This window comes from Lepidochelys olivacea (assembly GCF_965140295.1).
Source record: "Lepidochelys olivacea isolate rLepOli2 genome assembly, chromosome: 3".
NCBI classification, from domain to species: domain Eukaryota; kingdom Metazoa; phylum Chordata; order Testudines; family Cheloniidae; genus Lepidochelys; species Lepidochelys olivacea.
This window is the reverse complement of record NC_140413.1, coordinates 99,953,397-99,966,702: the sequence shown is the minus strand read 5'-3', so window position 1 is coordinate 99,966,702 and position 13,306 is coordinate 99,953,397. Positions and strand designations below refer to the sequence as shown.

Sequence of the window (13,306 nt, the reverse complement as noted above, 5' to 3'; positions counted from 1 at the left end):
TTTTTGACAGGACCAAACTAATTTATGCAGAAAATATGTAGGTGTGCAGATATTAATTTTGATGACTTCACACCCTTTGTTAATTTGGATTCAAAATGAAATGTCAATTGCATTTGCTGCCTGAAATATCATGTATGCATAAGAACTCTCCGCACACTGTAGAAAGAAATATCCTTCATATTCATTTAGCTAGTGAGCATTCCAGAAAATGCCAGTATTTTAACAGTTAAAAGACTCAATAAGTAAAATGATTTATAAACCAAAGTAGAAAATAACCCAGACATACAAGTCTTCTGAAAAAACAGCAAACCCTTTAGCAAACATCATTTGAAATTAATCCAATCTAAAGTCCAGAATTAATATAAGTTTCTACACCTCAGAAGCTCCTGACAGGGAGAAAGGAAATCTTTATTTATTCATTCATTCTTTTTAGATTTCCCTGTCTCACTTGGGCTTTTGCAGGGTGGAAATTATAGAGAAAGATTTTATTCATCTATCCCAAATATTTTATGAGCCCTAATACAAAAATCACAGCAATCTTTTGATATTGGGTATTATTAAGTCATCAACATTCTTCTATAAAACAACTTTTATCTCAACTATTCCCAATGCAATTTCCCAACACACTCATCCTTTATTCCTTAGCTTCTATTTCAGCACATCACTGACTAAAAAAACAATAGAAATGCCCCTTCCAAAGAAATTACTTGTGTATTAATCAGTAAGGAGGATGAGAGTGAGTTTAGCAGTGCATCAGTGTGATTCATATCTTCCTGTGCAAACTATCAAGGTCCTCAATTTTGGAACTTCAGTATTTATTTTACAAAACAGTCAACATGCTGTAAACAGGACGTCCAATTTAGAGAGAGAGAGATTGACTTACTTTTATCCTGTGGTCATCAATATCTACAACAGTTGCTACTCTGATAAGTACTGGATTCCTCTTGTCAACTACCTCAAGTTTCATATTTTTCTGAAATCCATGAGATGGTTTCTACAATGAGAGATGATGGGTATTTCAATGAAACGTAAAAAAACTGTTATAAAATATAAGGGCAATCATTCCCCTCCAAAAAAAATCCAAACCAAAACATAAAAACTGTTGTATTAAAATAACTTAGTCTAGAAAAATAATTTACTTCTCTAGGAGTTTAGTCTCATCACTTCAAGCCTCCCAGGTAAATAAAATCACCATTAATGCTGTAAAGATCTTTAATGCTATAAGTTTCCCCTAAACACTCTAGAAATGTTTTTAGAGCATTTCCACCTCTATGAAACAGCATACTGCACAATAATTCTACATATTGTATCTCCTTACACTCACACACTTTCATCATAGATCAAATGGCACTTTAAATTATGATTACATTTACAAGTTTGCCATAGAGGTTACAGTGTGACCCAAGGGCCTCTTGAGGCCAACTAGCAGATAGCGCAGGGATGCATAAGAGTTACAGGAATCCCATGGGTCTGGTATTTACATAATAGTTCACCAAAGAGTGTCATAAAGTCTCTACTGAAAGCCTGTGTCACAATGGTCAACATTGTCTTTGAAAAATGTATGTGCAGGTAGCATGTAAGGAGACACGTTTATGTATTAGAAATTATGTTCTTAAAGTCTTGAAGTTAAAGGCAGGTTCCACCAGACAGGTGATGGGAGATATGCATTTCCCTGCCATTGCGTAACTTACAATGCAAGTCTATCTGCATACTGAGTCAAATGCTAAAGAAGATTTTGTGGAGTCATCAGGAGAAGAAAATTAACAGGAAGAGGTAAACAGTGGTGGGGTGGGGGACCCCTGTTTACAGGAGAAGAACAAAGGACAGGTCTAATACATCTAGGGATTCAGGGAGATGCTCTGGCATCCTTGGTCTTATGAAAGCCATCCTGGTTGAAAAATGCTGCGAGGAGGACTTTGGGTAACCAGAAAGGAGTACTTGTGGTACCTTAGAGACTAACAAATTTATTTGAGCATAAGCTTTCGTGAACTACAGCTCACTTCATTGGATGCATTCAGTGGAAAATACAGTGGGGAGATTTATATACATAGAGAACATGAAGCAATGGGTGTTACCATACACACTGTAAGGAGAGTGATCACTTAAGGTGAGCTATTACCAGCAGGAGAGCGGGGGTGGGAGGGGGGGAGGGGGGACACCTTTTGTAGTGATAATCAAGGTGGGCCATTTCCAGCAGTTGACAAGAATGTCTGAGGAACAGTGGGGGGTGGGGGGGAGATAAACATGGGGAAATAGTTTTACTTTGTGTAATGACCCATCCACTCCCAGTCTCTATTCAAGCCTAAGTTAATTGGATCCAGTTTGCAAATTAATTCCAATTCAGCAGTCTCTTGTTGGTTTTGAAGTTTTTTTGTTGAAGAATTGCAACTTTTAGGTCTGTAATCGAGTGACCAGAGAGATTGAAGTGTTCTCCAACTGGTTTTTGAATGTTATAATTCTTGATGTCTGATTTGTGTCCATTTATTCCTTTACGTAGAGACTGTCCAGTTTGACCAATGCACATGGCAGAGGGGCATTGCTGGCACATATCACATTGGTAGATGTGCAGGTGAATGAGCTTCTGATAGTGTGGCTGATGTGATTAGGCCCTGTGATGGTGTCCCCTGAATAGATATGTGGACACAGTTGGCAATGGATAGGTTCCTGAGTGAGTGGTTCTGTTGTGTGGTGTGTGGTTGCTGGTGAGTATTTGCTTCAGGTTGGGGGGCTGTCTGTATCGCTTGCCCTGGCCACTGCTGTGGTAGCGGCGGCAGTGGCTGGGGGCCCCGGGGCCCTTTTATATTGCCCAGGCCCCTGGGCAATTGCCCCTTTTGCCCCCAGGTCGGCATGCGTGCTCCAGGGGCATGCTTGGAGAATATCTATCACTAACCTGCAAACTGATGGCAGTGCCTGTGTGGACTGAGAAGGGAGTACTTGTGTTGCCTGTGGCAAGTGGAGTTGGGGAGCTGATCCCTGGCAGGCACAGACAAGGCTTCTTCATGCAGGTGACATCAAGGTGCCTCACAACCCTGGGTATCCCAAGGAAGCATCACACATGGTAATTGTGAATCTGACTAGTCAGTGACGAGCCCACCCAGAAGTGGTACCTCCTGTCCCATGGGGCTCGCCCCGGCTCCATAGGCGCTAGAGTCAGCAGAGGCCAAAAGGCCATAGCCCTCCCCACTTTATAAAACAGGGAATTCAGCGCACCCTACTTTTTAAAACCTGGCTGGAAGGAGCACACTATGGCACAGGCCAGCTGGCCAACATCCTAAATGCCGGCAGCAGGCCCTCACCTACCGGCTGCCAAAACCCCAGTGGTGGTCCCTCTCAGTAGCGGGGACCAACTGGGTCTGGGAAGCAGAAAGGACCCACTACCTGAAGACCTTGCGCTCACCAACAGGAGAGTAAGGTAAGGAGTTGGGGGAGGCAGAGTGTTAGACTGTTGGGAGTAGGGGAAAGGCAGGGGCTCCAGGAGGGTCAGACTGCTGTGAGGGGGCTCCCTCCAAGGCTCTGGGGGGAGGGCCTTGGCTCCCCGCTTTTGCAGTCCTTCTGGCACCCATGTCTGGGTCCACTCTGGGCATTGCAAGGTGGTGCATGTGGTCACAGTGCTACATAGGTTTAGCACATCCGCCCCTCTATAGAAGGAAATGGAAGGGTGGATGCGTCAAATGTGAGTGGTGCTGTGACCATGTGATCACAGCACCCGAACTGGAGAGCCAGGCCAGCTCCACAAGACAGGAGCCACTGCTGAAGGGTGAGTGCAGGATGTAGTCACTAGCCAAACCTCTCCCCTGCTACATGCTGGGCCTCGTCTTTCTACACGCGTACTACATAATCCACTTATTCTGCCCCACCCTCCCTCTCCCAAAAAGAATACGACTGTAAGAAAAGGCAGGGCAGGGATGAACGAGGATAGGGGAGGTTAGAAGATGTGTTACTACCTGGAACTTCTCATGGTCACCAGCCCCACGGCCATGAGTGAGGACTCCCCTCCACACAACAAATGCATGCAACATCTCACTTGGCTTGGCTATTCTGGATGAAAACTCAGGATTTGGCCATGCTTGTTAAAATTTTGTAGTGAAAAGTGTTGTAAGCCAGTAACTAAACCTCAGTGAACTACAGCAGATGGCTGGAATTCTGGGCTAGCACCACATTTCTGCTTTAGTTTAATGAATTTCTTAGCAACGTGATAGTATTCAAAAATGTTGGACTTGAACCTCAGAAGCTCACAAAAACAGACAGAAGGTCAGCCTAGGGAGCCACGAATTTCATGTCTATTGTTCGCTCCGATAACGATGCCTTCTACTTTCTTGAATAAGCCACTTGTCTTGTTGTGCCTGTAACGTGGAGACAATAATACTCACTCACCTCTCCCCGAGGTGTGCTGGGAGGACTCATTAGCTAGCTAAGTATTATTAGTATAAATTAGTCAAAAGTCTCAGGATTTATAGTGATGAAAAATTTTCTGATTTCTCACAGTAATTTCAAAACTCACATAAAAAAATAAAACATCTACTGTACATTAGCTAATTGGAAGCATGAACACTATGTAAACATTCTCTCACCACTTTAAAAGCCCTTGCAGGTGCAGGTAAAGAATTGGTTTCTTCCAAATATTTTTCCCAAGAAAAATGTTTGGCATGTGGATAATCTAATAGAAAAAAATATAAAAGCAAGGTTTAATGATGTCATATAAGTATTATGATGTAACATACATTACAGCACATTAATCTAGAGAATTCATAATAAGGCAAGTAAATATTTGTTATAATATTTTATAAATCTAAAGAATAAATAAAGCAACTACAATAAGCAGCACTTATCTGAACATTCTAGCTGCCTATGACACATACTCCCTATTAATCAAAGAAATAGAAACCCCACAACACACAATACTGAGTGACCAGCAGCACAAAAATAAACTACAACTGCTCTGGATTTGAGAAGGTAAGTAACAAAGATTGGAAGTCTATCCACTTCTATGCATTCAAGACAGTGCTTCACCCTTAATCCTGTATTCTACAGGTTTAAGGTTATTGTGCCAATACTAATCAGAATGTACAATAGTCATGTATCAGTTTAAAATGTATGTGACCATCTACCAACTTTCATTTTTAAGTGAAGTTGTTTCAACCAAAACTATTGTAATACTTTCTAAATTTAGGATATCTCTGATACAGACATCATGGTTTGTGGGGCGGAGGAGGAGGACTCATTCTAAGAAAATGAGATTGTCCTGTTTAATATGTCTTACACCAATAAAGTGTTTTCTTTTAAAGAACAAAGAGTGCTTGCCCATGACGTTGTATAAGAACTAAATGTTTAAGTGTTGACTCATGACATGACAGTGAATTTACACCAGTATCTTGTGTTTTATGAAGTTTGCCAAATAACAAGTTGTAATTAACTTATTGGCAGATTCGAATTTTACAGTACATGTTCAGGTTGTTCTGTAAGTAGCTTTGTGCTCTAGAATTTGATGCCTCAAAATGTTTCATGACTTCCCCAGGCTGCTGAGCAGTAGGATATTTCTCAACTTGGTAAGTAGGTCTAGCTGGCTAAGTACAGTTTTCCATGTTGTCAGGCCACAGATGTCTGTGATCTGTGCTTTCATTATCCCACATGGCAGCAAAACTTATGCCCTTAGCTTCAAATCCTCTATCTTCAACACCAAATGAATGCAGAATTGGCCAATATACCTTTTATTTTACTATTCTCAGTCATACACAGATTTTTTGTTTCTAAACAAAGTTACATAAAAGCTTTTGCAATGGTACCATATTAGTGACATTCAAAAAGGGTTTCTAAACAAGGAATATCTGTTTTCTCACTACAAATCTATGAAACAACAGTGCATGGGGTGGGAGAATTGGAGAGCAAAAACTTGAATTTTCTGAATAAAGATATGTAAGTCACAAACCGTCTTCACAGAGAAAAGCACAGTATTTGTAATGAGGTCCTACATAGTCACATAGCTAGTGCAGCAGTTCATGTTCTGCAAAAATGACTTCCTTTCACTGAAACTCTCCTACAGGATGCATGAAAAACATTCTGGACGATATCTCTCACCACAGTTCCCTGACTTCATTTTATTTAATGGAACATTCCTCTGATTCCTGCAAAGTTCAACGCCTCGAAAATATAAACCTCCTCCAACTTGCTGATGGCCTCCTAGGTGTGGGTTGTACTTTCCTTCCTGTATATGACTGTAAATGTACTCTCTGAAACTGCCACACTTGTCTCTTGGTGCAGTCAAACACTAATGTTATATCTGCGGCTCCTTCCAGGCTGAGTTCTATTTTTGCAAACAATATTCAGCAGGCCCCCTTAACTCTGGATTTCTGTTTCTGAACACACAATGATCTCTGAGTGCTTCTCTTAGATGCCAACCAAAATGGCAGGTTGTGAACAGCTGTCTAAGATAAGCCAGGAAATCAAATAGGCTTTCCTATTTTCTATTTCTTTTGATTTCTTAAGTGAATCTCAGACCTCTTAGCTAGGAATTTAGTTGGGGGAACATATTGCTTTTTAAATAATTCAGCCAAGTCCTCCTAGTTCATATATCTCAGTTCCTAAAAGAAAAGTCTTTGAGGACTACAAATGCCTCACTTTCCAAACAGAGATGAAGAATGGAAATTTTTATTAAGATTCTTCAACACCATCAGCATAGAAATACTGCTGAGACCTTTGTACATAAAATGGTTACATCGCATTAGGGGTGACAGATCGTTCAATGGTTTGAGCATTGGTCTGCTAAACCCAGTCTTGTGAGTTCAATCCTTGAGGGGGCCACTTAGGAATCTGGGGAAAAAACTGGGGATTGGTTCTGCTCTGAGCAGGGGGTTGGACTAGACGACCTCCTGAAGTCCCTTCCAACCCTGATATTCTATGATTAAATCCTACACATTTTACATCATCAGAGGGATTCATCAACTTCCCCACAAATTATCATTTTCCTCTTTTCTTCTCAGACAGATCTCTTGCCTCACTGCTAACATGGCAATTGCCTTGTTATTTCTCCAAATCCAATAAGTTTTTTATTAGATCAGACTTTAATTGGATCAGAATAAGAAAAAACAAACAAACAAACAAAAAATGAACAGAGCTAGCACACTCAGAGGTTTCCTTGGTTACAAGCTACATGCAGCTAATTTCATTCTTGGGTATCCAAACAAGCTCTAACCAGTGGCAATTACTGCTAAAAGACAAGAATTGTTTTTAAACTCTGGCACACAGAATGTTCCAGACCTTAAAGGGGCAGTAACCACACACAGTCACCACCGTTCTCAAAGTTTTACTTTAACAGACAGAATGACTGACTCTAAATCACATACATTCTACAAGAAAGAAATCTCCAAGTTTTTTCCATTAATTCTCTCATGGTTATTTTTATACCGAATATTCTAGAATTATTTACATAAATTTGGAAGACCAACAGGCACTACAGACCTGTCTCAAAGGAATTTAACAACTTTGCTAAACAGCACTTCTTTTTACAAGCTATAGCTCAAGCTACTTTCTATGGAATAGTCTTAATGATCTCCAGTATGGAGGGGATTCCAGTTAATCCAACACACAATATCCCAAAATAAATGCTTGCTTTCTTGTTTTCAGTAAGCGCTCTCTCTCTCTATTGCATGCTCACTCTCACCCTGGTTTCCTTTCTTTCTGAGAGTCCTTACCACTTTTGTTCCCTTGATTACACAGGGCTAGCCACCCACTTATCCACTAAGACCCAGATTTTTAAAGGTATTTTGGTATACCTGCGCTCATCTCGGTTGATGTAAGAACTTGAAATCTCATTTTCCAAAAGTATTTCGGTACTTGATATAGTAACATTAATGATGCATGCACAAATTTAGTATCTTTTTGTGCTATATTAATGAGACAGTTATCCATCAAGATATGCCATGGGAATTTGGAGATGGTTGAAAAGGAAAACAGAATAAAACAAATCACTCGGTTCCTTCTCTATTTCTTTTCTCTATGAAGTTCTCTTTTGCTTTGCTTTTATCTATATATTTTTTCTCCTTATTTCTTTTTGCGTGATGGGCTGAATTTACTTACAGGTTCTGGAGTCTTGGTGCTGAAAATTGTGAGAGATATTGCAATGACATGCAATATCTTCAGGGACTATATTGTATTAAATGTATACAATGGTTTATGTACAATTGTATTCTACTCCAAGGGGAAGAATTACCACAGCTACTAAACTATTTAGAGAGTTACCACCCCCTGGAGTAGTTTGCATACTGGTTCAAGCTGGATTTTCCAGAGAATAGGAGACAAAGAAAGGACTTTTGGCATAAAAGGATGACCTTGAATTTACACAAGGTCTTCCTGTGATCCAGCAAAAAGACAGGACTTTCTGCCCATGGGGCAATCCATGTGGAAGGGTTGGAAGGATTTTGACCTACTAGAGCCCCATACGACTGATGGGTGACCTAAGGTAAGCTTTTAGCATGCATATAGGAACTTCTATTGTGTTTATGTTTTCCTTGTAATGCTTTTACCTTAAGAATAAATGTGCTTGCTTAGAAAGAACCATGGTAATGTCACAGAGTCCTTGGTGGGATTAGGCAGCCCAGTGGCTAGCACATATAGGGCCACCTCCCTAAGGGCAGGTCTTGCAGTCCAGACCCTCTTTTAATCAGAGGTGTGGTGAGGTGGGCAGTGAGGGGAGCCCAGGCCCACCCACTCCACCAGGCTTTGACCCAGCTAGGAGGGTCAACAGTGTTTGGCCCTCAAAGGTGCCCTCTGAGTTACCCCCCCGACCACTTCCTATTGTCTGCTGTTCTCACTCTTCCCCCCTTCCCACTCTTCCCCCAGCTTCCAGTTGAAATATAAGGTGACAAGCAAAAGAAAAGGCAATCAAACCCTCAGATCCAACTGGGCTCAGCATACAGTCTTAGTCCCTTGTGGAAGCTTCTCTGGCACTTTTGTCAGGAGCCTTTTGGGTAGCCTTTCTGTCCTCCTCCCCAGCCTCCCCGTTTCTGAGCTGGATTGCTCCCTTTTCAACCCTTCCTTCAGCTGGAGCATGCTCTACAGGGCTGGTGCTACCTGGGCCCAGTACTGTCCTTTAACCTCTTCCAGCCCAGTGTGGGGTTTGTATACGCCATCACCGGTAACTTGTAACTGCTTGCAATACACTGTTCATAGCCCTTGGAGAGAAAGCAAAGAACAGGTGCTACCCTCTAGGCAGCGTAAGGTGGGGAGCTGTACAGCCCTAAAAACTCCTGGTTGAAGGGAGTAGGATAAAGGTCTCTATTCAGTGACAGGTGATGGCTGCAAACTTGAGATCTGACTGGGAACTCTGGGAGTGGCCCACAAAGGGGGTGGGAGGGAGATATGGCTGCAATTACCTGAAACTGTGACAAAAATATCAATAGCATATATGCCAGGTTTACAGAGTTGTTGCATTAGACAAATATCTGCATGCGAACCAAATCTGGAAGTTAGACCCTTCCACATGGGTTGCCCTCCACTGGACAGAAAGTCTGTCTGTTTGCTGGATCAGAAGGAAGACCTTGTGTAAATTCAAGCTCATATTTTCATACCAAAGGTCCTTTCTTTGTTTCATAGACTCTGGAAAACCCACCTTGAAGCAGTATGCAAACTGTTCCGGGAAATGGGGGGGGATAAACTCTCTAGATAAGACTCAGATGGTCCACCTTAATCATTTGCCATTGTTTTTAGTTACTGTAGGAGCTGTGGTAATCCTTCCCCATTTATACATTTAATATAGTCCCCAAAGAGATTGCATGGCATTGCAATATCTCTCACAATTTTCAGCACCAAGACTCCAGAACCTGTAAGCAAATTCAGCCCATCACATAAAAAGAAACAAGGAGAAAAAAATATAGAGGCAAAGAAAAGCAAAAGAGAACACGAGAGAGAAAAAGTAGAAAAGAGGTAGACAGGCTATTTGTCTCATTCTATTTCACTTTTTGACCATCTCTAGGCTTTTCCCTGGGAATATCTTGTATGGATAACTGTCTCATTAATTCAGCACAGAAAGATATCAAATTTGTGCATGCATCATTCAATTTAATATATCAAGTGCTTGTAAATAGACCACTTCAGGCCCCTCCAAATACCAATTCTTAATTATAAGTAGAGTATTTCAATGGAGCTGTCATAATGTGTGTTATGAGCCTTGGCCAATGCTGTTGCTAGCTACATTTTCTTTAATTCTTTCAGTTGGGTAGTACTGAAGTGTAGTACAAACCTGGAGGGGTGATGAGAGTTCTTCTATGTTCTTTACACCATCCAATGGGATGAATGTGTGGGCTAGCTGCCTCACACCTGGAGGGGAAAAAGTGATTGAAAAATGCATTCATCATTTTGTTGTCTGGGCATGCACACAAGTTTTTTTTTATTTTTTCCCCTAAAAATGCAGAATTATTTAACAAATCCAAAATAAATTATGATGAATTTAACTCAAAATATAAATTTTAACTGTAACAAAAACATATCAATATACCTCATTCAATCTTACCCCATAAGAGTGAGCATAAGACCTTTGCAACATTTTTGAAAGGTCAGTGACCCAATTATACTGGACCAACAAGGACAGCAAATTCCAAGGAAAACTCCTCCACTGAGGAGCCCCCTCACCAGTTCCCACATATTCAAATCTTGAGATTCTTAGCACAACATGTCAGCCCATCTCAAGCATCCCAGTAATGCATTCAGAAAGAATTGGGGTCTTGTGAGGCCACTCTGAGGGGTTTAGAGTGTGGGAGGAGGTACTGGCTCTGGGCTGGGGATGTGGGCTCCAGGGTGGGGCCAGAAATGACAGGTTCTGGGTGCGGAAGGGGGCTCCTGGCTGGGGCAGAGAGTTGAGATGCAGGGGGAAGGCGAGTGCTCCGGCTGGGGGTCTGGGTTCTGGGCTGGGGCCAAGTGTTTGGAGTGTGGGAGGGGTCTCAGGGCTGGGGATTGTGGGCTCTGGGAGGGAGTTTGGGTGCGGGAGAGGATTCTGACCTGGGGCAGGGGGTTGAGGTGCAGGAGGGGGCTCGGGGTGCCTCAGGCGGCTCCCAGGAAGTGGGTGGCATGTCACTCTGGTTCCTAAGCAGAGCGGTGGCCAGGGGGCTCTATGTGCTGCTCCCAACTGCTGGAGCCACCCCCACAGCTCCCATTGGCCATGGTTCCTGACCAATGGGAGCTGAGGAGCTGGTGCTGGGGGTGGCAAGTGGAGTCCCCCTGTCCGCCCCTCTGTCTAGGAGCTGAAGAGACATGGTGACCACTTCCTGGGAGCTGCGCGGAGCTGGGCACAGAGCCTGCCTACCCTGCTGGCACTGCAGCCAACTGGACTTTTAGTGGCCTGGTCAGTTGTGCTGACTGGAGCCACTAGGGTCCCTTGTCGACCGGATGTTCCGGTTGAAAACCAGATGCCTGGCAACCGTTGTCTGCCCATGTGGCTCCTATTGCAAGGTTGGGGTCTATATGATAATATCTATTTTCTTCACATGGTTAGGAATTCTGGAAAGTGTCAGCATCCTAAGGGTTAACATTTCACATACATACATATATGTGTGTGAATAGCAGTAAGTAAAAAAAAATCAGTTTGTTATTCTATAATCTCCAACATCCTTACTTCCTATGGAACACAGAGGGGTTTACCCTGTTGTTATCATAGGGAGGAAGACTTCTGCATGAGTTGAAGGTATATCCAGACCCTGATGTCTAAACATGTCAGATATCTTACCATATTGCCTCCACTTATTGATTTCAATGGGCAACTGAGCACACAAAAGAACACAGGACTGAACCATTGGCTATATTACGATAACTACATTGACTTTGAGCTTGTGCTACATAAAGCAAAAGTAAAGAAATATTTTCTTATTCAGAATTTAAAGAAAAGACCTTAAAGTACACTGATGTTTTAAAAGTGATTTTACATGACAAATAGATGAAGTCCAGTGTAGGTGGATTTAATTGTGTACGTTAAATAATGGAAATGCAAGCAGGGTATCTCATTACCATCATCACACAGCAAGTACTGTTTCAGATTTCTGCTTACAGATTTTAGACCTAATGCTGAAATACCTGTCTAGGGTAATTTTTTTTTATTTTTTTTTTTAATAATATAAAACTGAACAGCTGCACCAGTATTTCTCTATGCTAACTTCAAATATATCAAGCCCTAGAGGAAAAAGTACTCTCTAGAAACAAAGGCTTTATTACAACAGCAAAGGATGCAATTGATATCAAGTGTACCAACATTTTGTCCTTTACAAAAAAATGCACAAAATACGTTTTATGTATTTAAGTTTATTATTTATACAGCACTTTATTTATTCCACTTTAAAAATGCCCTGTTTTTTTATTTTGAAAATATGGTACTTTTGTGTCAACACTTTTTAGGGTTGTGAAGTTCCCAAAGGTTCACATTCTATCTCCATTAGTTGGTCTTTTACACCTAACTCAGAAAAGCTCTGCCTGGAGCAGTTCTAAGAAAGTCAGAGTTATGCCTCCTTCAAATGCATCTCTTTGTCTCTCTCTCTCACACACACACACACACACACACACACTCTTCCCTTCTCTCTACAGAGACGTCAGAGAGGAAAGAAGTAAAGAACAGTAGGACTAACAGGTATTCTCTCTCCCAAATCCATTAAGGGGCTGGGCCAGGGGAGTTTGCAAAGACTGAGCCATTACCTCATTGGACTCATTGCATTGATGCTGCCTGAAGAGCTCTGGAGTAAAATATTCAAAAGCACATAAACTACTTAAGAGCTTATGTTCCACTTTCAAAAGACTCCTAAGCATCTAAGTCACTTTTGATACTGAGACATAGTCACTTTATCACTGCGTGATGAGTAAAATAAGTGTGGGAAAAATGGACAATTTTTAAAGTATCCTATTAACATTGCCTCTGAGCACCTTACTGTCATTTTAAAAAATGAGAAATATTGACAAATAAAATGGCCGACTTTTATCTTAAGTAGGACATACAGCATTCTTTCGAGGGACAGCTGTGGTCTAGTAGACTGAGTACATAACTTGAAGGCAAGAATGCTAGATTCTATTCTCAATTTTGTCACTCAGGCCAGTCATTCAGATTTAAGGCCATAAGAGACCACCAGATTACCTACTCTGACCTCCTGTAAACCACAGGCCAACCAATACCACCCAACACACTAAACCCTCCACCCAAAATTAGACCATGGATTACAGCCCACAAGAGAGCAGACTCTTGAATGCCACAAGCACAGAACAGGAAGGACTGAGGTGCACCAATGCCTCAGCCCCTCGCAGTGGCTAAGTGAGATATACATAGATTATCCTGGCAAGT

The 13,306-nt window shown here is 41.7% G+C and overlaps 1 protein-coding gene across 5 annotated transcripts in view; it reads right to left on the bottom strand.

Moving 5' to 3' along the window:
• Nucleotides 1–13,306, bottom strand: part of L3MBTL3 (L3MBTL histone methyl-lysine binding protein 3) — a 154,163-nt gene that overhangs the window by 57,430 nt on the left and 83,427 nt on the right. For all 5 annotated transcript variants that reach the window (XM_084622647.1, XM_084622643.1, XM_084622645.1 and 2 more), the window contains exons 12-14: nt 10,235–10,311; nt 4,572–4,657; nt 884–994 (exon numbers count right to left, since the gene is read on the bottom strand). In XM_084622647.1, the coding sequence (XP_084478773.1) occupies nt 884–994; nt 4,572–4,657; nt 10,235–10,311 (274 nt within the window). The remainder of the gene's footprint in view (nt 1–883; nt 995–4,571; nt 4,658–10,234; nt 10,312–13,306) is intronic.